Source organism: Eleginops maclovinus, chromosome 7 (assembly GCF_036324505.1).
Source record: "Eleginops maclovinus isolate JMC-PN-2008 ecotype Puerto Natales chromosome 7, JC_Emac_rtc_rv5, whole genome shotgun sequence".
Taxonomy (NCBI): Eukaryota; Metazoa; Chordata; class Actinopteri; order Perciformes; family Eleginopidae; genus Eleginops; species Eleginops maclovinus.
The window spans coordinates 11,590,307-11,617,684 of NC_086355.1; the positions used below are offsets into that span (position 1 = coordinate 11,590,307).

At 39.1% G+C, this 27,378-nt stretch overlaps 4 protein-coding genes across 11 annotated transcripts in view; 2 read left to right on the forward strand and 2 right to left on the reverse strand.

Moving 5' to 3' along the window:
* Positions 1-4,357, forward strand: part of gsk3ba (glycogen synthase kinase 3 beta, genome duplicate a) — a 29,715-nt gene extending 25,358 nt beyond the window's left edge. For both annotated transcript variants that reach the window (XM_063887090.1, XM_063887091.1), the window contains exons 9-11: positions 514-700; positions 845-943; positions 1,351-4,357. In XM_063887090.1, coding sequence (XP_063743160.1) covers positions 514-700; positions 845-943; positions 1,351-1,421 — 357 coding nt within the window. In that variant the 3' untranslated portion in view covers positions 1,422-4,357. The remainder of the gene's footprint in view (positions 1-513; positions 701-844; positions 944-1,350) is intronic.
* Positions 4,358-4,888: 531 nt separating this feature from the next.
* Positions 4,889-13,118, reverse strand: nr1i2 (nuclear receptor subfamily 1, group I, member 2). 5 transcript variants are annotated; one of them, XR_010166087.1, is made up of 10 exons: positions 12,975-13,112; positions 12,707-12,879; positions 11,501-11,691; positions 11,051-11,181; positions 10,678-10,847; positions 10,376-10,602; positions 10,144-10,289; positions 8,431-8,560; positions 6,636-6,741; positions 4,889-5,608 (listed from the first exon to the last, which is right to left on the reverse strand). XR_010166087.1 is itself a non-coding variant. In XM_063887088.1 (10 exons), exons 3-10 carry the CDS (start codon positions 11,683-11,685, stop codon positions 5,452-5,454), a joined length of 1,239 nt encoding a protein of 412 aa, XP_063743158.1. In that variant the 5' UTR covers positions 11,686-11,691; positions 12,620-12,879; positions 12,975-13,118; the 3' UTR covers positions 4,889-5,451. The 5 variants fall into 5 exon arrangements, 4 of the variants coding, with proteins under 4 accessions (XP_063743158.1, XP_063743157.1, XP_063743156.1 ...); XM_063887088.1 differs by having other exon boundaries at positions 8,444-8,560; positions 12,620-12,879; positions 12,975-13,118; XM_063887087.1 differs by having other exon boundaries at positions 8,444-8,560; positions 12,612-12,879; positions 12,975-13,118.
* Positions 13,119-14,080: 962 nt separating this feature from the next.
* On the reverse strand, positions 14,081-19,402 carry cfap91 (cilia and flagella associated protein 91). Its single transcript, XM_063887085.1, is given in 18 exon segments — positions 14,081-14,376; positions 14,492-14,583; positions 14,673-14,821; positions 14,958-15,179; positions 15,261-15,407; positions 15,548-15,619; positions 15,709-15,828; positions 15,904-16,043; positions 16,157-16,333; positions 16,434-16,591; positions 17,015-17,027; positions 17,030-17,191; positions 17,389-17,567; positions 17,661-17,717; positions 17,876-17,935; positions 18,050-18,207; positions 19,046-19,122; positions 19,227-19,402. Coding segments are annotated over 18 exon segments (2,262 nt in total). The 5' UTR covers positions 19,315-19,402; the 3' UTR covers positions 14,081-14,185.
* Positions 19,403-21,678: 2,276 nt separating this feature from the next.
* On the forward strand, positions 21,679-27,210 carry si:ch211-214p13.9 (cell surface glycoprotein CD200 receptor 1-A). 3 transcript variants are annotated; one of them, XM_063887650.1, is made up of 7 exons: positions 21,679-21,992; positions 24,082-24,135; positions 24,634-24,942; positions 25,240-25,506; positions 25,701-25,791; positions 25,878-25,935; positions 26,018-27,210. In XM_063887650.1, exons 1-7 carry the CDS (start codon positions 21,923-21,925, stop codon positions 26,105-26,107), a joined length of 939 nt encoding a protein of 312 aa, XP_063743720.1. In that variant the 5' UTR covers positions 21,679-21,922; the 3' UTR covers positions 26,108-27,210. The 3 variants fall into 3 exon arrangements, with proteins under 3 accessions (XP_063743720.1, XP_063743722.1, XP_063743721.1); XM_063887651.1 differs by having other exon boundaries at positions 21,680-21,992; positions 25,878-25,920; XM_063887652.1 differs by lacking the exon at positions 24,082-24,135.
* Positions 27,211-27,378: the final 168 nt, after the last annotated feature.

A 27,378-nucleotide genomic window follows, 5' to 3' on the forward strand; every position in this document is an offset into this window, starting at 1 on the left:
CTGTGGCAGTCAAAGTCATTCAGTCATACCCTCACTAACTGTTGCATTAAAGTAGAGCAGGCTTCATCATTTACACTAAATGTGACGCCCATGTCTATAATGCATATAAACACATTAGCAATGCGTTTTAATCTGCTTATAGCGCTATATAATTAAAGTTACTGTGTACGCACACGTACGTCATATATAAAGTGAAAAGGCTTTATGTTATATTAATTGTAAAATACTTTTATAATGTGTTATGATTATCGTAAAAGAGCATTATAAGTGGTTATAACTATGATAATACAGTGCTGATGCAGACTTTAAAGCATCACAATTATGTTTAAAATGTATTTTAGATATGAGAGTCATAGAAAGTGCTTTCATTTTCGTGCACAAGTCCATTTTGTCTGTGTGTCTCTGTCTGTCTGTATTTGCGTAAAAACAATTGAATTTCTTCAGTTTTTCACTTGAGCTCAGACTTCATGTGGTCACTGCTGACATCCGTGTTGGTGTCTAACTGTTGTTCAGGTGTTCCGGCCGCGCACGCCTCCGGAGGCCATCGCCCTGTGCTCTCGTCTGCTGGAGTACACCCCCACCGCCCGCCTCACCCCTCTAGAGGCTTGCGCACACTCTTTCTTCGACGAGCTGCGCGACCCCAACGTCAAACTACCCAACGGGAGAGAGAAGCCCTCCCTCTTCAATTTCACCACCCAGGGTATATTCATACGTTTTAGAGTCTAGCTATTAGTGTGATTGAGCATTACTACCTCCTCACTTATACCAGCCTTCTATCGATGGCTTCCATGTTTCGTGATCTCTGCAGATTATTTTAAAACATGACCTGTTCTTGTGATTTTAGAGTTATCCAGTAATCCCTCTCTGGCCTCCATACTCATCCCTGCCCACGCCCGCAGCCAGGCCGCAGCCTCCACCCCCACCAACACCTCTGCCACCACAGGTTAGAGACACGCTTCCACTGGCACTCTACTTTTATCTCTTAGAAGTACTGGTTTACACTGTAACACTGTATGTTACTCCTACTGAAACAATAGAAGTCTATATATTTAACTTTTGAGTTCTGTAGATTTTGACTTTGCAGTGTGGGCACTAAGCTCTGCTGTGCAGGCGGACTGTTTACCTTTACACAACCAAATACATACTTTTACACATTTACATTTCGGAGTTGCCCAAAACAACCATTAACAGCTTCAGTTTAGTACTAAGGAACTCATAATAATAATAAAAAAAAGTTCAAAACAATAAATAATGTAAATATTTATAAACCATTCTTATGTCCGATTTTTCTTTATTCCTAAAAACTTTATTCAAGTATTAGTTTGACTGTAAATCTGCTCCTTTCCACAGATGGCAGCAGCACAGAGCGAGGCCCCAGCACCAACACCGCCTCTGCCTCGGCCTCCAACTCCACCTCCTGAGCCCTCAGACGACCCGCCCTGCCCCGCCCCGGTCTCAGCCCCAGCCCACGGCCTCTCCATTGCCCCGGCCAGGGGGTGAGCTCCGCTCAGCTCTGCTCTGCACTGCTCTCCTCCCTGACAGCAGCGGAGCGATGCTGACGCAGTCTGGGTTCAACAGCTAGCCGACAGCCCCATGCCAAAACCACAAAACCAAGCCTCCCTAATCCCTGATCTTTTGTCCCTGACTGGCCCTTCATCCAGCTGTTTGAACTCTAGTCCATCCTCCGTCAAAGACGTCTCTCCGTGCCCTTTCAACAGGAAGCAAAGCGCAGGGCCAGAGGTGTTGTCGAATGTACTCTCGTTAAAGTACACTGTACATGTATACACAATGCTAGCCTGCTAATGTTTGTAAGAGGACAATCTGTAGAAAAAGTCCTAAGCTGTTCCCCTTGACCCTCTCTGGCCTTCCCCCTTTGTCCTCCTCAACCTTGTCCCTTTTTTTCTGCATCCTTTGACCTCTGACCCCGATGTGTCCCCTGGCCGATCCCCCTTGGTTCCTCCTGTAGTGCATGGCCTGAGTATGGTTAGGATCTCCCGGGGGTCTCCACACCCTCTCACTTCTGAACTTCACTTCCGCAGACTAGGCATGAGGCTCACGCACGGGTATACACACATACACACTCACAAACACACACACACACATCCTCACACACACATGGGTGCATGATGATCCTGATGTATGTGGAAAGAAGCAGTCCACTTGCGGGGGTAACGTTTGGACAGGGTTCTTTTTTTTTTTTTGCCCAGGGTTCTTTTTAAATGGTCAGAAAAGCTGTTTTACGCGACCTTGTTTTAAATTGTTTTGTACTCCTGGGCAGATGTTTTTGGATTGCCATGTGCGATGGATGTGACATGTATCTGGTCCTGTGTGCTTGTATAATATATACATACAAAACAAACTTGCATACATACACAGTTTATATATTACTTTTCCTTATGTATAAAAAGTATATATAGATATATGTATATTAACTACAATGGTTCAGAAATCATTTATGGTGAGCTCATATCTGGCAGAGCAGTGGCAATATTTGCTGCTGCCTAAAGACAATAGATTTAGATGAGGTGGTGTTTTTGTTTTCTTTGCTGGAGTGTTGTTAGATTCCAGCAGTCTGCCCTGTGTTGTCTGTATGAAGGCTGTAGATGGATTTAGAGCATTGCTCTATTCCTTGTCTTTGTACCGACTCTGTCTGTAACAGTGTTCCTGTGACAGTGCAGTTTCTTGACAAACATCTTCCCCCCCCGTCCTCTTTCTCTGTGAAGAATTCAAGGTGTTTCTTATCACTTTTCTTTCTGTGAGAAGTCTCGGCGTCTGTCCCCCTCAGCTCACCTCTGACTTTCTCCTGTTTTGTAACCACTGACTGAAGTGTTAGCCTAGCGTTCTCGCTCCTCCACCCGCCGCACATAGAGCCCCTCGGTACAGTCTGTCCAAGCGTCTTATTTACAGAGAATACTCACTACATTTAATAAAAGAAAAGAAAAAAAAGAAAGAAAAAAGCAGAATTTGTATATACAGTATAAATGCTCCTCACCAAAATTCTGACTTGTACGAATTGTTTGTTTTTTTATGTTTATTTTTTTTCCATGTTGTGTTCAAGGTATGTATATATGCAGACCCATGTACTGTTTATGAGCAAAAACAAAGATGAAAAAAGGTAGGGAAATGAAAGAAAAAAATATGAAAAAAACAATCAGGGCAAAACTGATGTTTATGGATATTGATGATGATGATGATGATGATCAGCTTTATCCAGCCATATGTTCAATCTTACCTGTACAGTAGATGACAGCTGTATTATTGTAACAGAACTAGTCATGTATAGTGTAACTATAGTTTGGAGTGCCTTTGCTTTCATACACCTTCGCCTTGTTTCCCCTCTCACCCGCCTCCCCCTTCCATCACCCACCCCCTGACTGGGACTCTCCCTTTGGTGCTGTTGAATGTCCTGCAACACATGCATACACACATATTGACACATTCTCCCACCTGATTTTCAGTCCCCCCTCCACTCGCACCTTTTTCCATTTTTCATTGCACACTTAATGTAATATACAGACATTGTTAATTATTGTAAGGATTAATTTTCCTTATATGAAGATATGAGTAGACGAGTGTTTATTTTAATAGATGTTTTATCTTGGACACACATGCACGCGCAGCACAAACTTGTATACCACAGTCCTGGTACAGGCTCCGGGGCATGAAGTGGGTTTCGGGGATGGCAGCAGGGGTTGAAAAGGCCTCGTATACTGTAGATAGTCAATACAGTATCGTTTCTGTGTAACTCACAGTGTTGGTTCCGTTACCAAAGCCAAACTAAGATGTAGTTGTGATGAGCCATCCTCAGAGGCAGTTATGTAAGTATTCTGTCTCCTGTTTCCTCTCTGGATATTTTTTGTCCTTTTGCTTGTTCTCCTTCCTGTCTGCACACTTCAGTAGCACCTAAGGCATCGAGTCATGTAGCCTCTCTCCTGTCTCCTGCTTGCTGTAATTTCGCATTCATGAACGTGTTGCTACCCTCCACAAGAAAGATTGACCACCTGACCCTACCCCCTAACTCCAGTTCAATAAAAACACCACAAAGGTTACCAAAAAAAGGTTTATATACGAGTATAAAATATTATACTGGCATATACACAAGTTTAATATGTTAACTGGGTCTAAAGAAAAGAAGAATCAAAGAGAATACCACAACATCCTGTATAACAGTACTACTACTTGAATGCCTCCGTTTGTGACTGAAACTTTTATTTCATTTGTTTTGTTTTATCTTTTGTTCTGTGAAGGTATGCTAAATGTGCACCTCTGTAAATATCCCTCTGCGTGCTCTGAGGAATAGTTCCCTGGTACTGTAATTTGCATTAAATAAAGAGTAGGATAGCCTGGAAATGATCAAGATCTTTGTCGGCTCCATCTTCTTTTAGTAAGAGTGTGGTAAATGTAAAATACCTGGTCAGAGGGTTCTGGTGGTAAATGTTGTATATTGAATTGCTTAACATTTAGTTGGAATGATGAACTTAAGTTGCTTAAAGATACAAAGTATGTCCCTTTACTCTCAACACAAAGAAGTTTACGAGATGGTGGCTTCAGCATGGATATAATTAAATGTTTACATTTGCGTTTTCCTCTTTCGAACCATGCCGCTAGCATGGCTAAAAAGTTCAACAATGACTATATAAGTTAAACTGTGAAATAAAAGAGAACTGTTGAGTTTTCACTGACAATGACAAATAGCAGCAACCCATTTAATGATTATAAATTAACAGTAAATCTTTACATATATAATGTATACAATATTTTTATTTGTTGCTCGTGCCCTCTGGTTTAGGTCTTACAACTTCGACTAACAGGTCAATATTGGCACAAGTTTTATTCACCTCAGCACAGATTTTTGCGTTTTATACAGAATGACCACAGTGGAGCAGTGTTTGTCTTAGGTTTATGGCCATAGAAGCCCCACCACACAACTCAGTTTTATTTAATATTAAATAATTGAAGAGCCTTCTTGTTTCACATGAATACATCAAACACTAAACATAAACCTGAGGGAACAATGATTGTCTTTGCAGCTACAGCTCTGACTGTTCTGAGAAAGTTCTCTCACAATTCTGTGTGCGACTCTTATAGAAAACATTAAACTTCACAACGTTATGTCAGCATTCATTCATACACAAAGTAAACGTACTGTAGGTAAAACAAATGACACATACATGTTAAATCCAACACAATCCAGTGCCACTGTAACCCCTGAAACCTAATGCTGTCCTTCTAATTAATAGCTTACTTGACCTGCGGAAAGTGAGCGGACACCAGATGATAGTTTTTCAGCAGGACTTAATTATCTTCATCTGGATTTTGTGCTTCAGACTATCACATGATGTAAGTGCATTATTTAGTATTTGGACACATTTTACAACATCAAAGACAGAAGACTTCTTCAAATGAATGTGCACATTCAGCTGGTTCGGCTATGAACAGTAGATGTCACTATCAGAAGTCAGTGCAGGGATTTTTACTGACCACCTCCATTATGAGAGGTGAGATAATGTCTGGCTGGATGTCCTGGATCTGCAGAACCTGTTTGCTATACTCCTCATTCATTGTTCTCATCTCAGTGAGGCAGGACATCACTTTGGGGTACAGCAGGCTGCCGGCATAGAGGAAACAAAGGGGATACGATCGAATAGTCAAAAAATCAGCTCATATCGTCTATTCCTATCTACTATTCATTGACTTTTGTGTGAAACGTCGAGCGGTTAAGGAATAGTGGATAGAAGAATTCAAAAGGATTTAGGAAATGAGACTGCGGTGCTTTGAGAATCCGACTGCACTTACACTATCCCACGTATTTATGATGCGCCAGCGGACGTTATTAATGTGCGTCTGCTGTGGGGAAACTACAGTTTCTATAAAGCGGACTACACCTCGTGCTCTCTGATGGTGTTGTTTTATGCTTTATGAACGTGGACAACAGTGAGGCATATCTTCTTCATTACAAAGGTTGGAATTGAAATAAAAAGGAAAGTGAAACTTATGCTTGTCACCCTCACCCTCCACATGAACATATTTAAAAATGAATACAAATGTATTTATAATAAACTAGTTATGCCTTAATCTATCACTTTGTATATCACAATTCAAACATGTTTTTAAACGTTTAAGAAACCCCACACAGCTCAGTAACCACTGTGTGAAATGTGGACTTTATTTGATCATTTCAGTAAAAGGTAACGTTCATTAGTTGTCCTTTTGATTAATATAGGGCTGAACGTTCAAAACAAAGCACTTTACGGCATACGTTTTAAATTGCTTAATAAGCACCGTAACTTTCATGAAACGCATTTCTCGTCACCTTCGGCTGTTTCCGTGAACGGCCGAATGCTGTGCCACGGTAAATGCTGCGGCCGCAAGGCATTGTGGGACAGCGTTTTCTCCTTTCCTTTCGTAAAGGAAGGTCCAACGTTCCCTAAGCTAAAGCTAGTTATAAAGGAAGTTTAAGAGCTAATTTCCTAGACAATTCGAACAGCTCTTAATCATGGCTGCCACTGAGGTACTACCGGGTCATTCGCTAACCTTCCTAAACTAAACAGACTATTCGACCGTACCCAAAGAAAGCAATCTGAGAAAGATTTTAGAGCGAGTGGTCTGAGGGTGGAGCTATGTATTTCACTCACTGTTTTTCTGGCCCTGTCCTCCTGCAGTCAATCCAGGACTTTAGAGTCACCGCCAAGTTTTCATGCAGCTCGTCAATCACACGGTGCTGCTGCACACCTGGACGGTCTGATAAAGCAAATAAAAACATGTTTACTATTCCAAAAGTTCAAATGCGCACTATTTCTAGGTTTTACAGTGAAGGAAATAACTATTTGATCCCATGCCGTTTTTGTTAGTTTGCCCACTTACAAAGAACTGAACAGTCTATGGTAAGGTTATTTTAAGAGTGAGAAACATAACATAACATACATTAAAAAAAAAACAAGATAAATTGATTTGCATTTAATTGTGGGAAATAAGTATTTGATCCCCTTGCCAAACATGACATAGTTCTTGGTGGAGAAAGCCTTGTTGGATAGCACAGAGGTCAGATGTTTCTTGCAGTTGGTCACCAGGTTTGTGTACATCTCAGGAGGGATTTTGCTCCACGTCTCTCTGCAGATTCTCTCAAAAATCATTAAGGTTTGGAGGCTGATGCTTGGCAACTGGAAGCTTCAGCTCCCTCCACAGATTTTCTCTGGGATGGACGTCCGGAGACTGGATAGGCCCCTCCATCAACTTAATGGGCTTCTTCTTTAACCACTCCTTAGTTGCCTTGGCCTAATGTTTGGGGTCATTGTCGTGCTGGAAGACCTATCCATGTCCCATTTTCACTGTCCTGGCTGAGGGAAGGAGGTTATCAGCCAATATTTTACGATACATGGCCCCCTCTATCATCCCCTCGATGCGGGGAATCGCCCTGTCCCCATAGCAGAGAAACCCCGCCAAAGCATAATGTTTCCACCTCCATGCTTGAAGCGGGGGATGGTGTTCTTCGGGTCATAGTTAGCATTTCTCTTCCTCCAAACACAACATGTCGAATTGATGCCAAAGATCTTGATTTTGGTCTTATCTGACCACATCGCCTTCTCATAAGCCTTCTCTGAATCATTCAGAGGTTCTTTGGCAGACTTCAGACAGTACATGTGCCTTCTTGAGCATGGGCGCTGCAGGATTTTAATCCATTACGACGCAGTGTTACCAATAGTTTTCTTGGTGACTCCCAGCTGCCTTGAGATCATTAACAAGTCCCTCTTGTGTAGTTATTGGCTGTTCCCTCACCTTTCTCATGATCATTGATGCCCCAAAAGACGAGATCTTAGATGGTGGAGCCCCAGACCGAGGGCGATTGATGGTCATTTTGTGCTTTTTTCTAATAATAATAATCAAACCAGTTGTCTCTTTCTCACCAAGCTTCTTGCAGGTGGTCTTGTAGCCTATTCCAGCCTTGTGCAGGTCTACAATCTTGTCACTGATGTCCTTAGAGATTAGTTCCACCATGATCACAAGACCTGTCTATGGTCTTGCCCTCGGTGGAAACGTTGTAATCTGATTTAGTGACTGTGGACAGGTGTCTTTTATCCAGGTAAAGACTTGACATCAGGAATACTTTCTTAAAGCGAGAGGACTTATTTAACCGGTCCGTGGGAGCGAGAATTCTTGTTGGTTGCAAGGGGATCAAATACTTATTTCCCACAATTAAACGCAAATCAATTTGTATCTTTTTTTTGTATGTACATTTCTGGATTTTCTTTTGATATTCTGTCTCTCATTGTTAAAATAAATCTACCATTAAAAGTATAGACTGTTCAGTTCTTTGCAAGTGGGCAAACTTACAAAATTGGCAGGGGATCAAATACTTATTTCCTTCACTGTATAAATTCACAGGTTTCATAAATGATTGATTAGCAAGAAAGGGGAGGAACTGATGAAAACCTTGAGGTGCTACCTGGAGAAAACAGGGACATGGCTTGCATGAGGGCATACTCTTCGTCCTGCAGGCCCAGGTTGCGCAGTGTGTGGTGAAATTTGAGCAGAGGCTCCAGCAGAAGAGGCTGGAAACCCGCTATGAGAGAGATGTTAAGAAATTATAGACAGTGACACAGTGAAAAACACGAAAATTAACTTAGTGTGCTCAAGTGCCTGGCCTGAATTAGTTTAAAACATTATGAGGCACAATGCATTGCAAACCATATTGTTAGTTTGTTGTTCATGGTTATAATATGTCCTTGTTATATACAGCTCTGGAAAAAAGTAAGAGACCATTCCAAATTGTTCTTAAATCTTTATCTCTACATGTATTGCAGCCATTCCAGTGTCTGTAAAAAATAATTTCACTCAAAGACATACCTACAAGAAAAAATGATAACGCTGAAGTGGTCTCTTAATTTTTTAAGCCAGAGAAAGACTAAGACCTACAGTTAAATGTGTATAAATATACAGTATAATATTAACTTTTATGTGAACACCAGGCCGACACAACTGATTTTCATCCTTGTGTAAATACTGTCTGCTAGCCAAGGGATTACAAAGCTCGGAGAGACATGAATGTACAGTCAAAGCATTTAATTTGATCTCTGGAAAAACGAGCAGCCAACACCGGTTTGGCAGCATTCTGGGAAATGCACCCCCGCCGTGTCACGTTACACCTCTTTGAGCATTAGCGTAAGAGAAGTTCAACAGCAAGTGTCTAACTTTAAGATAAAGGACTATTGATATTTGCTACGGTGCAACTTCATATAACGTGGTGCCTGTATAATAGAAACCAAAACAAGTGAAGTGAAAAACTGCCTACACATTGATCCCTTCATGAGGTCAAAAAAAGGATTTGGCAAAGCTCATGCCAGAATTGAAATTTGCAGGGGTTGCTTTTTTATCTACAGTAATGTACTGCACCTGTAAATCAGTAATACTTGACATGAGGCTGCTGCTGTTCTGTTTACTTTTAAACAATGTCACAGGTACCTATATGCTGCAGAATATATAATCAGATCATATTTGAAAACACATGCTAAAAAACACATTTCATAATCCTAGCTAGTTAAGCTGCAAACATTAAAGTTAATGATAAATCTGTTGTTCCTTTGAACTCTTCGACTCTTCTTGGTGTGTCTCTCTGTAGTTGTTGGCCTCTCTTCTTGGTAATTGTGTCTCTTTGGTATTAACTCTTTGTTATTTCTGATTGACTGCTGAACCGGAAATTCTAAACTAAGGCTCTGAACCAGGGGCCCAAGTGATTAGTCCAGCGTTTTCCCAAGAAAGCTCTGTTAAACCCACAGTACACTACCTGCTCAGCAGCACTACACAGCAGAAACATACAGCAACCGGTAAACATTAAGAGACCACTTCAACATTATCATTTCCCTTGTTTTATTATTTATAGGTATGTCTTTGAGTTAAATGGTTTTATTTTATTGTATTCTATAAACTACTGACAATTTTTCTCTGTGTTGAAATTCAACAGACACTGGAATGGCTGCCCTACATGTAGAGATAAAGATTTAAGAACAATTTGGAGTGGTCTCTTCATTTTTTCAAGAGCTGTATATCATACTTACTCTGTACATTTTCAAGCTGTATAGAGGAAACAAGTGTACTCTTATTTATATATATAGGATATTTAAAATAACCAATACTAAGTGTTCTCACCTCGTACAGCATCATTTATGCAGTATGTTATATGGCCACATTCCCAGATTCCTGTTTTTGTGTTAAACACCATATTGAAGCGTATCTGCATTATTTCAAATGTGGCTCCCTTTAACAGAGAAATTTGGTCCTCTATGTTCAGAGATCTGTAAGAGAAACACACTTAAAAGTGAATACGGTTTTCCAGATATTTAAAAAACATGAAGGAAAATGCATTAAGGTACCCACTCACCGGAAGTCCCGGAGACTTTTGGAGAAAGTGATGATGTCCTGAATCATGTAAGTGGTCAGGTCAGCTACATGTGGAAGAGCAGTGAAAATACTGCTTTTTTTTCCGGCCTCTTCATGCTCTTCGTTTTCTGGTGTTTCAAAGGAACCAGAGAGACTGGTGGAGGAGAGCGAGCAGTTCTCGCTTTCAGACTCATACTCACCTACAGGAAGGACATTTCTGTCCATAGGCTGAAAAGAAAAGGTGTCAGTGAGTAATGATCAAACAAAACAACACCTCTAACATGTTGACAGACATTCACGCACCCTGAAGCCACTGAAGCGATAAAATGCTGAGTCGAACGAGTGGTGGTGGCTGCAGAGTAGCTCCTGAATGGTTTCCTCTTGTTGAGTTGAAAGCTCCACTGGTACATCTAGCATCTTCCTGGTCTGGATGCGGAACCTCCTCTCCTTTACTTCCTTCTCTGACATGACCACTACAAGGACACAAAAGTACATGCATGTAAAGAAATCTGTTTAAAACACATATAGATACAATATAGATACAATATAAATACCATACTAATATGCACATTCAATAAAATTAGAACATCCCTCCAGCATTTTAATATGAGCTCCTCCTCCACAGGCTGCCAGTAGAATAACACAAGATCATTCTTTGCATCCGGATGTTACTTACTCTCTTGGCGCATGCCTATGGCCTGGCATTTACGGAAGCGGCAGGCTTGACACGACCGTCGGTTGTTTTTAGTTATGTTGCATTTGTTCTGGAACCTACAGCGGAACTGCGTCGACCTCTTTATGGCACGTCTGAATTGATTTTAAAATCCACTCAGTAATAACCTCAAAAAACAATCTGAAGTTCAAAATGCATTAAAACACATATCATTTATTAAAGTATTACATTGTATGTGACGACAACAGACCCAAGAGGAACTTTACATACTTTAATTGTTATCAGTTCTCAACTATTGTGGGTGTGTATCTGTTGATCTGGGTGAAAAGCTGTTGCTTGAATAAGTGGTTAGGAGTTTAATTCAGTTGCATTTATGAATTAATTTATTTTATAGCATAAATAAGGGAGGTGCTACAGCTGCATGTGTGAAAGACATAATTGAAACAACATCACCTGAAGAAGCCCTTGCAGCCTTCACATGTCAAAGCATTAAAGTGGTAACCCTTGGCCAGATCTCCACACACACCGCAGGCTTTGGGCTCCTCATCTTCTGTTGTGTCTCCTTCCAGGATTTCTTCCTCTTCATTGTTCCTTTTGAGCGCTTCTCGGATGCTCTGTTCTCCTGTGGCCTCATTCATTCTCACCTGAGGACAGAGGTGTAAAATACCCAAACACATGTACTAAAGTACTGTACTTAAGTACATGTTTGCGATACTTGTACTTTACCTGAGTAAAGTAAAACCATGTTACGCTACTTTGTATTTCTACTCCACTACAACTCAGAGGTAAGTCTTGAACTTTTACTCCACTACATTTATTCAATGCCTTTGCAGATTTGGATTAATGACGTGAAATATAATCAACACTTAAATCATACTTTAGTTACACCTGGAGTAAATCTAAAAGTTACCCTGCAGTATACAAAGTTATTAAAACCAGCTATGGTACTATTATCCTGAAATGGACCAATCTGCATAATAAGTACTTTTACTTTTGATACTATAAGTATATTAACATGCTGATACTTTTGTACTTTAACTTGAATAACCTTTTGAATGCAGGACTTGTACTAACAGAGTATTACTACACTCTGGTATTTCTACTTTTTAAAGGGTTTTTCAGGATAAATCACTTCCTCTTTACTGCACATGGTTTATGACAGTAAAAAAAAACAAAAAACTGAGTCATAATGTGTATTTTTGTTTTTGTTGTATGTCTGTGTTAATCCAGTGTGTTTTTAAACTGCACAACCTGATCCATTACTTTCGCTTACATGGCTATGTGACAACGATTTCCCGGAGGAAACATACGTATCGATTACAAATGAAAAGCATATAAAAACATCTTCTTCTTAGGGTGAAACACATCTATCCTAATGTATTAGACTTCATTTTTAACAATAACCTAGAGACACATACAATTGCCATGTTTAAGGAGTTATAAAGGTGTGTATTAAACTCTTGAGTCAGCCTTTAGAGACTTTAAAAACACCTAGACTACCTTCTCTGCCTCCACTTTGCCCGGTTAAAGGTCGAGTTTTAATCAAATAGTAATCCAGACTGACCCACTCACTTGCTCGGTGATTACAGATGCCCAACAGCTGTCTGTGGTTTCCGGGGGTTAAGCCTTGCAGTGGTAAATCCAAGAGCATTCACTTACTGTGAATTGAACAGGTGAGCGAGTATCGCACAGCTCTTCCTGCTGGCCGTGTTGTTTGGTGTTTGGTATCGGGCTCGTTTCTACAAGTCTGCTGGCTACAGCCCACAGGACGGGCCCGTCGCCAATGTGGGGAAAGGTGAGCTGGGGGGTCCTTCGCACACCCCTCAAAGTTCCTACATTAATTGTCAAGCAAATAGTGACTACAGTTGATGCAATTACTGATTTTCTGTACATTGCCTTTACAGTATTTGGTAAAGTTTTCACTGACCTGTTGTGAGCAGCAGGTTTACGATATATGTGTTTGTATTTTGTCCTGCAGTAATGAGGCAGAATGGCTCATCGTTTGCAAAAAGCATAAAAAACATATTAAAAACACCAGCTCTATTCATGTAATTACGGTACGGGTGCTGGGCGTGGTCAGAAAGGACGAGGTTGTTCCAACGTTCACATAGCTACAGAGGTGGGAAGTAACTGAGTATATTTACTTAAGTAAAATGTTGGGATACTTGTACTTTAGATGAGTATTCCCATTTTACGCTACATTGAACTTCTACCCTACCAACATTCAGAGGTCAATCTTGTACTTTTACTCCACAACATTTATTTTGTACCTTTAGCTACTTTACAGATTTGAATTAATGATGTGAAATATAATCAACATTAAATCAGACTTTAGTTACACCTGGAGTAAATTCCAAAGCTACTCCGTAGTATACAAAGTCCTTACAACTAGCGAGACCTTTACCAGCTTTGATAACACTTTTATGAATTAATAGTTATAATCAAAACATATCATATTATTCTGAAACTGACCGAATCTGCAAAATGAGTACTTTTACTTTTGCTACTTTAAGTATATGTTGATGCTAATACTGATGTATTTTACTTGAGTGACATTTTGAATGCAGGACTTTTACTGTAATAGAGTATTTGTACACTCTGGTACTCAGATCTGGTAATAAGATCTGAGTACTTCTCCCACTGCTGCATAGCTAATAAAACCATGGACAACATGCTTGATGATGTCTTTTTATAAACGTGATTAATGTATCCATATATTAAAATGAATTCATGTTATTAATGTTCTACTAACCTCTAAGTAAAATTACTTAAAATTGTATTTGAGATCACTCAAATATTTATATTATATTATATTTGATGACTTCACACATTTTTGGTCACCAGCTATAAAATTACAAACACTTTTAACAGTACCTGCCTTAGTCTAGGGCCCATATCATAGACCCCTTACTCCTCTGTACCGCCACAGTAGTCTCCAGATGTAATTGGAGTGATTGTCAGAAAAGGTGTGCATTGCAGATGTAAGGAGTGATAATTGAAGGACTTTAAATCAGCGCATAAAAACTCAATGAGTAATTTTAATCTTTAATAATATGAATCAACAACACATTTAGACATAAGACTGCATCTCAGTACACTTTGTATGCTTAGTCATCTTTACTCAGTTTTAATGTGGTGCTACTCTGTCTCCTTCCCCTTCTCCTGCTCTGCTTGCCCGAGCATCTCCTCGAGGACTCGGTTGGACGCTCTTTCAGAGGGACAAGTGTACTGAGAAGCCCCCAAAGTAAGAGGAAGGATCCCAGAATGCTCTACAGTCCCCTGAATGATGCTCCGAGTCGCCTGCAAGTGTCTATGCTGCCTTTGGTGCACTGAGAGAGAGAGAGTTTGTTTATGTTTAAAAAACGGTCTAAAAAGTAACAGAAACATTCTTTCTTGAGATATTCTTGGATAGAAATACAGTGAAAACTGAAAAATGTCCCAAACCTCTTTGTCTGACGGTGATCTTCTCCACCTCTGGGATAAGGAAACTGTACACCAACTCTGATACAATCTCCTCCGACTGAAGATTGTTCTGGCTGCCCACACAACATTAATTTAGTTAATTACCATTACGTTTAAATGTTTCAATTAAATAAAAGAGCAGATATGCTGATTAATTTATTACCTATCCTCCATGGCATAAGCGATGTCGTTGACCTCCTTTGCTGTCGTTCGGATCTCCTCCCTGGCCTGCTCATCAGCTGACTGCTCCAAGGTCCGTAGGATGATGTCCTCCAAATATAAATCCACAGTTTCCTGGTGTACCTGAACCACCTGACACATTGTAAAGGGCAAAGACATGCTAAGCATTAAACCACTCACACATACAAACACATCTGCATACACACCTGTACTATTCAAACTAGTCTCTTTTGCACTCTTGTAGATTAAAAATGTCCCATGTACGCACTTGTCTGAAAATCTCATCTTCTTCTCTGCGTCTGCGCTCCTCCACCTGTCTCCTTCCACTCTCCTCAGCCTCTCGCATGCGACGGTCTCTCTCAGCCAGGAGTGTGAATGCATGTATCCTGCGCTCCTCCTGGAGATGAATCAGCTCCTTGGACAAGGTGTCGAATATATGTTCAAGCTCTGCACCTACCACTCTGGCCTGGGACGCCTCCTCTTGAGAGCTCTAGCGGGGGAGAGAGAGGGGGGATGTGAGATTGTTTGGAGTTTGTAAATCTTTGTATGTCAATGTTTTTCTCTGTTTTACCTCATGGGTATGTTTGTTTCTCTGTGTTTTAAGGCTCATTACAAGCCCTTTGTCAGCTTTCTGTAGCTCTTGCTCCTCCCTCTGGAGTGAATGGACGGTCCTCAGTTCATGGATGAGGTCCAGATGATTCTCCTTGCCTTCAAACATCTGTACAACAACACGCATAGAAGGGAGTAGGAGCGTTCTTACTACATGCAACACATCAAAACAGTCCTATATGCACTTAAACAATAGAAAGGTCACGGACATGCAGGTAGAAACACATTTCCATGCAGACAGGTTATTACCTCATATTGGATACTTCTTCCTCTTAGAAGTTTTTGCAAGTGGATGACCGCAACCTCTCGCTCCTCATCTCCCTAATGAAAACCATATAAATGTATTAACATGAACAAAATAAAACATGTTTAGTGAGCCAGGTCAATTAGAGTCTTGGACGTCAGCTGACCTCTGGTGGCTCCTCCACTCTGGGAGTGACAGGACGAGCAACAGGCTTCTCCCTCTTGAGAAGAAAACGTGAAGATTTCTTTTGCATCTGCTCCTCTTTCTCACGCTCCTCTTTGAGAGCCTATGGAGCCACAATTAATAATTAATGTGTATTAGAACTGAGAAAATATGCTTGAGGAAGTTCTGTCTGCTTTACCTTGTATTTTATCATCAGGTCAACCTCTCTGCACACTGGGGGCTTGATCATACTCTTGAGGATGTGGACTTTGGGTTTTGTTTTTTTCCCCCATGTCTTAAGGACAGAGGCCGAGATTCCTGCCTCTAGCTCCACCAAACCTATATTGGACAAAAAGTTGAAAGTTACCTTAACAATAAAGACATGCTATTTTCTCTGAAATGCTAGTATGGAAATGATCTACTCAATTTGTTCAGAAACATTAGACTCAGACCTTCATATGTATCTAAGTAGTGGCTTTTTAACTCCTGGCTTCGGTTGTTCCTGTTGGGGAACTTATCACTGCGGCTCTTTGGGGCATATGCCTGAGAATCTTTCAGTTCTTTCATAACACCAAGACGCTCTACCTTCCTCTCCATATTTCGCCCCTTAGCGTCCAGTTTTCTCAATTCTACAGACAAAATAACAATGAAAACAAAGAAATCGATGAGAAAGAATGGAAGGAAGCTTCACATCATACATTTATGTTAAAGAGGCAGCTGTTGTCCTACCCCTGATGTAGTCATTTTGAATCTTGTGCAGCTTAGACTCTTTGTCTTTTTGTTTCTTAGAATATATCTGGTTCAGTCTGTCATTTGTGACTTCTTTCTGGGCCTCATCTCTTTGTCTCAGGAGGTCCTTCAGGACAGAAAGACGTGTCTCCTGCAACCTGGTCCCCCCATCACAGAGACAGAGAGCATTGTAGAAGGGCAGGTTTTGCAAAGCATAGACAGCAGAAGCATAAAGATGGCTTAATCTGGTTTTTTGTTAGACACATACAGTATTAACCCCAGAAGTATATGATTGTGGCATTTTGACAAGATAAACTGCCTTAACAATGTAAGAACTTGTTCAAGCCCATTTTCCATCTTTGGTGTCTATAATGGTAGTATAGAAGAAAACAGCAGTTAACTCCATACACAAGTTTTATCGTTTTCTGCAGGACAATTGTGATGGCTTAAGGAATAATACTACTTGGTCAACAGGTGCATGCATTTAGATGGTTAAATCTGCTGTTTAATCCTCTATTTATGTTTTTTCAAGTTTGTTGGAAAATGTTAAAGAATAGCAGTTTATTTGCAGTATCGCTTACTTCTCGATTTCTCCTCTCTGAAAGCCCACTCTTTGACCTCCATCTCTTCCATCATTCTTCTCCTTTTGTCCAGCTGACTGATGTCATTCAATGGAGGAAGAGTGGCCTCCCAAGCTCTTTTTGCCCGTGCACGCTCTATCATTTCCACTTCTGCCAGGCCTGCAGGCAGACCACAACCTGAGGGGAATTGTCATGAAGGAGGATATAAATGAAATATGCAAATTGGTAGATCAGAAGCATTGGTAATTATGAGACGCTAAAGGTACAGTTAGACCATTTAGCTGAGTACAACAGTGATGAGATGTATGGTTTGAAAAAGGTAATTATATAGTATAGTTTATAACTGGTAAAGATATGAACAGTTGATCATGTACCCCAAGTCAAAGCTGCCAGACGAAGGAGCTCTGAGGGAGATGGCCCAGGTTGTACCACATACTCAGAGCTGTACGGGTCCGTCTGGGTTTCACTTTCCCTGTAGTCGGTCTGGACCCCCACAGTGACGTGTGTAGGCTGTTGCTCAGTATTCTTTCCACCAGAAGATGCAAACTGTTCTCTGATGAGACATAACAGAGGATATACCCTCTACCAACAAATGAGCATAACAGAAATGTCTGGAAAATAAAGAAGTGTAAACTGTCAAACGTACTTAGGCAACGCAAAAATAACATCCGGGGGAGCATGCTGTGCAAAAGGAATCAGCGGGCTAAAGGAAACAGAATGGATCACCACGTCAGAGTCAATATTGTATGTCAATATTTAATGTGGAAACTGTGGCAGCATGACAGTCAACTTTAGTAAACTTTTTATATGATTGTATTACACCCTATTCACAGTTTCGGAGTGTATGCTGGTTAATCAAACCGTTTAAAGTATTTCCAGCTATCAACTCCGGTCACAAGGCACTCGGCAGTTGGAATAATCCTGTCAAGAAGATAATGCCAAAAGACAACGTTTTTATTTGTTATGACTGACAGAAATGAACCATAAATACAATTCAATGCTGCTACTCATTAAAATGGTGTCTGTTTGTGGTACCCAGCCAGCTGCTGCAGAGCCTCTTTACGCTGATCAGTGTGGCCCCGCCAGCAGCGATCAATAGAGGTCGGTACCGGGTCTGCAGGGTCCAGGTGAACAGTAAACCGAGGGTGGTGGGACAGGTTACTGAACATGGACTCATACTCAGGCACTCTTCTCTAATACAGACGGAGAGAAATGCTATCAATGAGTGTATTTCACATTCAGTAGGTTTTTAAAATGTTTTATTCAACACAAATCTATCACTGTTGGAAGAAGTACTCAGATACTCTACTTAAGTACAAATACTATGGTCTTAAAATACTCCACTTCAAGTGAAGGTTGTGATTTCAAAATTCTACAAAAGTATTAGCATCAAAATGTACTTAATATACAAAAGTACTCAATCTGTACCATGAACCATTTCAGAATAATATAAGGTACACAAGTATTATCAGTTAAATATAAAGCAAGTAAAAACAAGTATCAAAAGTAAAAGTAATCGTCAAGCAGAACAGATCTTTGTATTATTATGGTTTTTGTATTATCCTGTTTTTAAACATATAAGCACATTTAAGTATTGTAGCTTCTCTGTGTGGACCAAATGTAGAAACATTAAATACTGTGTAAATTAGTTTTGCAGTACTGCAACCATATCAGCATATCATGTGTTTGTGTACAACGTAACTGTGTGTTGTATGTAGTGGAGTAAACATTTAAAATATTGGCTTTCAAAATGTATTGGAGTAGAAGTATAAAGAAAAAGATCATATATACATAATCTCCAGTACAAGTATGTCAGAAAAGTGCTTAAGGAAAATAATTGAGTAAATATACTTAATTACTTCCACCACTGATATACACCTATGATGATAACACTTTAACCCAACATACGTGTGCAAATAATGTCTCAGAACTTGTACTTATGATGACTAACTGTCAGTTTTTTGATGGCATTTCCTATAGGTATTGTTAGCAACACAAACAATGCATGACAAATTAATAGACGTAACTTACGACTCGGTCCTTAGACGCATAGGCCTTCAGATAAGATCTGGCATGGTCTACCTCCGATGACACTGTGTAAACTGGATCTATTGGGTAAACGTTAGTTAATTCCAATCAAATGAGCTAATGTTTAGCACGTTTTCAAATGAGATTAGCTCAGGTCAGCTGGCGTTCGGTTTAGTTTGCTTACCGTACAAGTGGTCATACTCCCGCTGCCGCGTAACAACTTTGTTGCCGTAATTTTTCTTCGAAATTGTGCGAGTGACAGATACACTCATTGTCCTATTTAAGCAACAAAAAAAACGTGTTTTGAGGTTGAGTTTCTTCTCCAGTAAGTGATATCAAAGAACTCTGCGTATTGTCACCATGGAGACGGTAAACATAGCTTTTGAAAGTGGGAGGGGGTATTTCATGTTCTGCGTTAACGTCATGGTTCAGTCATCGCCATAGACTGGTCATGGAAGTTTTTCAAGGTTTCAAGTTTCAAGGTTACAAGATTTTATTGGTCATATGCACAGCATATACAACGTATTTGCTGGCAATGAAAATCTTATATCCCATTCTCCTCCAACAACTCAACATACATGGTGCAAATAAGGTGTTGTAGAATATAAACTGTAATTCGACAAAACCTGAAATGTGGAAGCCAATGTACCAACAACTCATTGAGAAGTCAATGACGACGTCCAGGGACTCTACAGGAATAAACCAACCTAAAGGGCAAGCATAAACAAAACCCCTTCCTGCGAATTACTCTTTTTCCAATAGACTGCGACTGGGGCTGGTGGGTAATGTAGTTTTAAAATGATCCGTCCCAAACCATGTACCAAACAGGCGAAATACAACGACACGATTTAGTAGCAAGGAGATTCGTAGCTTACTAATGTCTAAAGCATTAACACATCATTAACACATCTTTTAGAAGATGGGTCTACATATTATACTTATTTTTTTATACTTTATTAAAGTGCTATTCTAACCCTTGTGCAGTAAAAAGAAAATTGTTTTTGTTTCATTATATATGTATACAGCCTACTAGCAGAGAGTCAGAACATGTTAATAGCTAGTGCCTCAAAAATAGCTGCAGTGAGATCGTTGTACAGAATAAAGTGTTACTTTGTTTCTATGAAAGCAAACCATATTTTTATGAAGTTGGTTGATAATCAGGTGTTTAAAATGGCAAACAATAATTTGTTTTAACACATTTAACATCTGCGAAGTCCCTTCTTACTATTTAGATCTTATTAATTTCCAGAAGATCTTTTCTCTGTTTCATTTGATAAATGTACACGTTTTTTCTTTACCCTTCACATCATTTTAGGTCTCCAAAGAAGTTGATTTTGACACCAAAAGGAAGTGTGTCTTATCAGAGGGAAGCAGTGCACACGCACACACACAAGCACATCGAGGAAGTTTGGCAATTCTTTGGATAAATGTAGTTTGTATGTGCCAGCTCATAATCAGCTGAACTTCTGTTGCTTTTGTTGAATAAACACTGTCTAATAATAGATCTTAGAAAAGGAGAACTGCCTAGTGCCTGGATAAAGCTTATTTTTGAAAAGTTTACCTACTCACATAAGTGTTATTACTGTTTTTTTAAATCAGTGTTTAGCCATAACATTTAAATCACCTTTCTATTTGTGTAAAATGTGTGTCTTTATTGAACGCTAGTGTTTATGTAGCAATCATGGGCAGAGTCATAGTGCACTCAAGAGAAGGAAAAACATGTTTTTACATCCTATTCAATCTTATATGAATCAGCCAATAGCAAGATCTCATTGCAAGATAAACTTATTAACCACACGCACACAATCGACATAATTCATCTATGATGAACTGTCGAACAAATGTGGCTTGTAGCCACAGGCGTTTGATGCTCTGAAAACAACACATACAAGCAACTCACATAACTGTTATAGAGCAAGATTTTCTTACACCAGCATTAGACCTTTTAACAAATAACACTTACTTGGCATGAAAGATTTATTCTCTCTAATCATTTCAGTGACCAGGTTGTATCTGAAATATGCAGTCTAATACAATAACCTGGCAAAACGTCCTACTTTCATGAAGGTTATAATGTTTGTGTTTTGATTGTGTTTGTGATTTGATTAAACTTCACATTAGGTGTTATAGTTGTTGCCCATTGTGTCGGGGGTCAATGAGATGTTAGAGTTATTCGACACCATTATAACAATACAAAATAGACTAAATGTTATAAACACCCACAGTGCAATGCAGGTCCAAAGCGCCACAAACTACAGTCTCCAAACTGTTAATAAAGTCTACATCTTAGTTTAGTCTTAGTTTCATTTCACCGTTCAAGAAAGTCTGATTTATTGCAGGGCTGGTGTATAGCATTTCATTTTTTTTTGTTACCCCAGTTAGCAAGGCAAAGAGTCAGGGAGTCAAAGTTGAGAAACATTTGCAAATACAAATTATGACTGTGTCTAATATATCTTCTTAATAATGTTGTCTAGCTTGGAGTGTTCACACATACTGCTTTGAAAAAAATGTGATCTTTTGACAAGCAACAAAGTAAACTGGTGTCTTGTCATATGTCATCCTGTGTGGTAGAATAAGTCAGATGTTTTGGTGGAAAGGGAAGGAGGGAGGGCTCTCAGTCACATGTCCTTTTTATTTCTTTTTATGTAGGGTGTCAAGGAGGTTCGGTTAGTCTGGATAGGGTAGAGAATTGGCTTAACTCAAACCCTGAGATTATCGGGGATACATAGTGAAATGGAAAGTGCAAACAGTAGAACAGCCCAGACAAAACCACACAACAGTGTGTTGTTTCTTTAGACAGCGTTCAGGACTGAGGATTTAAAGACTTGATGTGTTTCTAACTAGTGAGCACTGAGGTTGCAGTTTACTGAAGAACTGGAGATGAAGGACATTACGTGGATTTATGCCATGCTTGTTTTCTTGCTGTCTGAAGCACAGAGCATCAAACCAGGTTTGAACATTAATACGTTTTGTTGGCATGTGTTTTCAGCATTTCAGATGTTTAAGTGCCATACAGCTTTATACAGACATTGTTTTTTAAAAATGCACTTTAGTGCCTAAGGAGTTGTCTTTATAGATAATAAGTAGCAAAGTATATTGTGCTTCGAATGAACAATTCCTCTTTGTATCTTTTCTTCATACTGTACGAATGTGCTATTTGTGGAACTTCAATGGACATATGTTGTGCTGTTAACATGCAATTTAACACAAATATCATGCAGTGTTAATAATATAGTTATTTACTATAGAAATCCATGACATTTTGGTAACATTTTGATTCAATGTTACACATGCGGTTTACCCCTCTGAGACTTCTGTTATATAGTCTGTGGTATGACTCAGTCAGTGGAAAGAACATGCTCGGAAGTGGGGTATTGCAGAAGGCATGTTAATCTTCCATATTTTCTAAATGAACAAGAAGCCTCTTTCGTTTACAGTGGAAATCATGAGTTTTGATCAGGGTAACACTATGAGGCAGCTTTTTTCGGTGGAGGAGGCGCTGTGGTTTAAGCTCTGTGGTTTTGCCATCCCACCTCTTGGATGGGGTTTAGTTACATCTGTAAGATGTAAACAACTTTTAGAACCGCATAACACTTTACAGTAAAAATCAGTCAATGGTTTATTTTTAAAATCAGTTTATTTAGAAAAAGCAAAATAATCTAATTTATGTTAAAAAACCTTGTGACACCAGAAAATGACAAATACAATGGTCAAACACTACAAATGAAAGAGCACAATATTTAGGTGATGTGTAATAAAAGAACACTTAATGCATAGAACAGGCATAACTTAAAGCACTTTTAATGACAGATAAAAAGCAATTACATAGCCTGAGTTACATTTTATCCTTCCTTAAAAATGGACTTGAAACTCCCCCATAGTAATCAGCTCTGACAATGTTTGGCTCTTGTGTACATTTTACCAGTAAGAAAGAAGAAGCTTACTTTTTGACAATTTAACAATTTTGCATCAGTGGAATATTTTGGGAGCGCAGCCCAAATTGACTTTGTTTTTTTATAGATGGCAAAACAAAAGTCAGCAAACGTAAACAGATGGCCATTTCGAGCAGTACACAAAGAACAGTGGAATGTCCAGCAGTGGCTCAGTCAGTAGGGGCTTGGACTGGAATCGTAGGGTCGCCGGTTCAAGTCCCCGAACAGACTTGAAATATGGAAGGTGGACTGCTACTTGGAGAGGTCCCAGTTCACCTCACAGGCCCTGCTGTGGTGCCCTTGAGCAAGGCACCGGACACCTCCAATCCCCCCTCCCCATTGCTCCCCGGGCGCTGCACAATAGCTGCCCACTGCTCCTAGTACTATGATGGGTTGAATGCAGAGGACAAATTTCACTGTGTGTGCTCTGCTGTGTGCATGTATGTGACAAATAAAGAGGGTTTCATCCTCCGATTCTATCTATCTAATACAGAATTTCCAAAGCCAGTAAAAAAACATAAAGCACAATGTAATAAAGTATCCAAATGATTTAGGCAATGGCCATGCATACCAGGTCACTGTAATCCATTCAAGATACAAATGCTTAAACATAAATGTTTTCTTGCTTGAAGGGAGAACCAATCTTTTTTTTCATACAGTATACAATTATGCTACCCAAATCAAGTTTAACTCGGACCAAGGTTTTCAATGTGTGATTTCAAAATCTTTCATTTTAATTCTTTGAGCTTTCAAGAGAATTCAGATTGGGTGTAAAATGTTAGTCCTCAGCAGTGAGGATATGGAAATAGGGGATTGGACGATAAAATGTTCCTCTATTTTGGGGGTGGATTTTTGCAATTACTAAAAACTGGAAATGGTGCAGTTTCTCTTTAAACTGTCTGTGATTTAACCCTGCTGCATTTTGTCATGCCGGACCAGAACTTGCTTCACTGCTGATCTCACAATGAAAGATAATAACATTTAACAAATAAATCACCTTGATTGTCACTTTGCTGATTAAAGACCTACAATTCATAACTAACTGCTGTTTTCTGATCAAAAAAATATCAGTTTTACTAACTCTTTCCTCACCTCCATTTCTCTCAGGTACTAACCAAAGCACCTCTGTGAACTTCACCTCTTCTTCTCCTCAGTATTTTGGTAAACATATTTTCCATCTATTTCCTACTTATATTTTGTAGTATGAGTTGATAATAAACAAAGACTATAGCAATTAAGTTTTTCTTTTCATTTTTTCTTTTTTTAAATTATGGCTATACTAAATATTTGCCCAGCTTTTGCCAGTATGTCTTCGATTGAATGCTTGATTTTGTTCTGCATCATTGCTATTAATCATTAGAGATATGAACATGACTTCTTAAATCAGAAGCTATTTTATTGTCTGTACAAAACTATGTGATTTATTTTATAGCTGTGTTCTTATGCTGTGATACATGCTAGGCTATATGCTACATAGTTTGTTTTATTGTTTATTGTTATACCTTTTTGTGGTTGCACATCCATGTCCCATGCAGAATTGAATGTTTAATTTTATGATTTTATTGTATTTTGGTGTTTAATATTTTAGAGTAGAATAAATCCAGATCTGCATAATCATTATACCACTATCAATAAAGCAACTATTCTTTTCTTTTTCAGTGAAAATACATAAAGCCTTTACGCAGGGGAGTGAAGTTAACCTGACATGCAGCAATAAGACATGGAAAGACATGATGTTTGTTACCTGGAATATAAACTTGAGAGAACTGAGAGAGTGTAGAATAGCATTTGATAATCGTGGCGAAATCAAAGACTCCTGCAATGATGGCAAGTCTCTTCGAAACACATCTAGTGCTCAGTCATACCTGCACATCCCAAACTTCTCCAAGGATGACATGGGGGTCTACAAGTGTAATTCTGTTTACAATGGAGGAAGCGAAGACTATGAGATCAATGTCACTATCAGAGGTAGGACTTTTTCCTTCACAAGGATATGATGTAATAATATTTGTTTATAGCCTGTTCTTTAATATCTAGTCAAATGTGTAAACCCCCAAAACAATACGCCTTTCCACACTGACAAAGTCCTTGTTACTCTGGACAATATTTCTGTAGATTTTAACTTGAACTCTTTTATACTCAACATAAAACCTACGCTATCAAATAAAAACTACTTGGAAGGTTTAGTAGTGTATTTGCTAATATATATATGGATTGAATTTCATAAAGTATCCTGAGAGTCTGATTTCTTTTTTTTTTTCTCAGTTCTTCCAAGAACAACAGGCTGGATAGAGCATGTTGGCAGTAAAATGACGGCAGTGTGCAAAGCTGAAGGAGGAAACCCTGCTGCCAACCTCAGCTGGAGTCTTTTTGGAAACTCTTCAACTGTGACCGTGACAGGCTCTCAGGATGTTTTTACAGTGGAAAGTCATCTAGATCTCCTTGAGGGAATGGAAAGAGGAAACCTGAGTTGTTCTATCAGGCACCCGTTGTTTAAAGAGCCAGAGATTTTAGTTCCAAAGCTCAAAATAGGTCAGTCTTTTGCTGAGTGGATGGCATACGAGAAGACATTGTGTGTACTGCAAAAACAATAACATGTTTTAAAATGATTGCATGTCATTGACGAGGTATATTACAGTAGCAATTACAACCTTAGAAATGTATTATGCTGTATTAATATTCAGCAGATTATTCACAAACCTTTATTATTTATTCTTTCATGGCAGGTTATGGTCCCTGGCTCTACATCCTTACAGCTGTGGTAATCATTGTGTTTTTGGCAGGAATTTTATTTTTTGCACAAAGGAAACTATTGAGGTGAGATAAAATGAGATAAAAAGATGATCACAATGTGTAATTGCAACCTTTTTGTTAAATAGTTGGGTTCTGTGTCAAACTTTTAGGCGATGCAAGCTTTCCGAAACATCACCATCCAAATCTCCACCGGTGGGTTTCTCGCCTGTATGTCAGCAGTTTATTGTTCCGTTGTTTGTGCTACAAAATGTTAACGTTGTTCATAATGACACTTCTCTGGTTTTGACAGACAGAAGATGTGGAGGAAGTGCAGCCGTACGCCAGTTATGTTCAACGTGTCAACTCTATCTATAACTCATCTGCAGATTTGTTCACATAGAATCCTGCACATGCATCATGCTCACACACACACATGCACTTGGCTCATGAGAGCCTGAAGGATGTGAAACTGAGAAATGATGCAATAGTAAAGATAGCAGATACTAAGTTAGACAAAAGATTTCCAATGAGAGACCTTTGAGTGTACTGTGATTCTTCCCTGACTGAACTGTTGACCGATGGAACAGGGGATGTACTTGATGTAACACACTGGCTCTCATGTACAGCATTCATGCATCTCTAATTTGTGCGTGCCATGGAGACCATTACCCACAAATGCAATGAACCAGCGGATCAAGTCTATGGAGCTTTTTCATGAAATACATGGACTACAATTATATGATCAGTATTATATTTATAATAATACAAAATATTTATAGATATAGTTATGCTTATTTTTTTTAATGATTCTTGTTGAAGTCAATCAGGTAAAGGAGAGAACACAGGTGTAGTATTACCTCAAAATAATGTGGACAATAGTATGTGAATTATTCATGACATGTGTTAACAACATCATTTTGTAATGTGTTAATTAAACACACATTTGAACACACTGGTGAGCTCTACAAAAATGTAAAAGAACACTACAAGTAGTACATGAGGAGAAGTACAGGATGTTGTTTTTTTCCGAAATGGAAGTTTCCATAATGGTAATATGTTAATATAGTTGCAGTAGCGTGACACAAATTGTAAAAAGCACCACGTGGTTAATAATAATAAAAAAAAAAGTCCCGCTGGGGTTAATACTGAAACAGATCAAACGCCTAACCAGTTTTTAGACCTGCACGAAACTGATCATTGGTTTAACCTAATCTACGTTTTGTCGTTACTTTTTTGATTATCAGCCTTGAACTGTCCAGTTAAATGTTGATTATATGAATTTGATGCAATACTTTCATGACGAGTGTAAACCCAATTCTGAAGAAACGTATTACAGTAAGAGGATAGGAAATGGAAACTGTCAAAAGAGACTGTTCTGCCATCTACTGGTGGAGATCAGAACATCCATGGTCATGATGGTGTATTGTTTCACAGTCGGATAATTATTAATTATAATTCTATTCATTCAGTGTTTAATTAAATTAAACCTTTTTTGTTATGTGCCTCCAATGTCATTGATTGGAGCTGAGGGTTCCTTTTTTTGCGGAGCTTGGGTATTTCTGTTTAAATCCTGAGATTAAATCCAAAACTTCAGCTGCTATAATGTTTCTAAATGCCTCATTGATCATTTGGTTGAACAGAAACGATGAAACTGAAGACTTAACTTCTGTC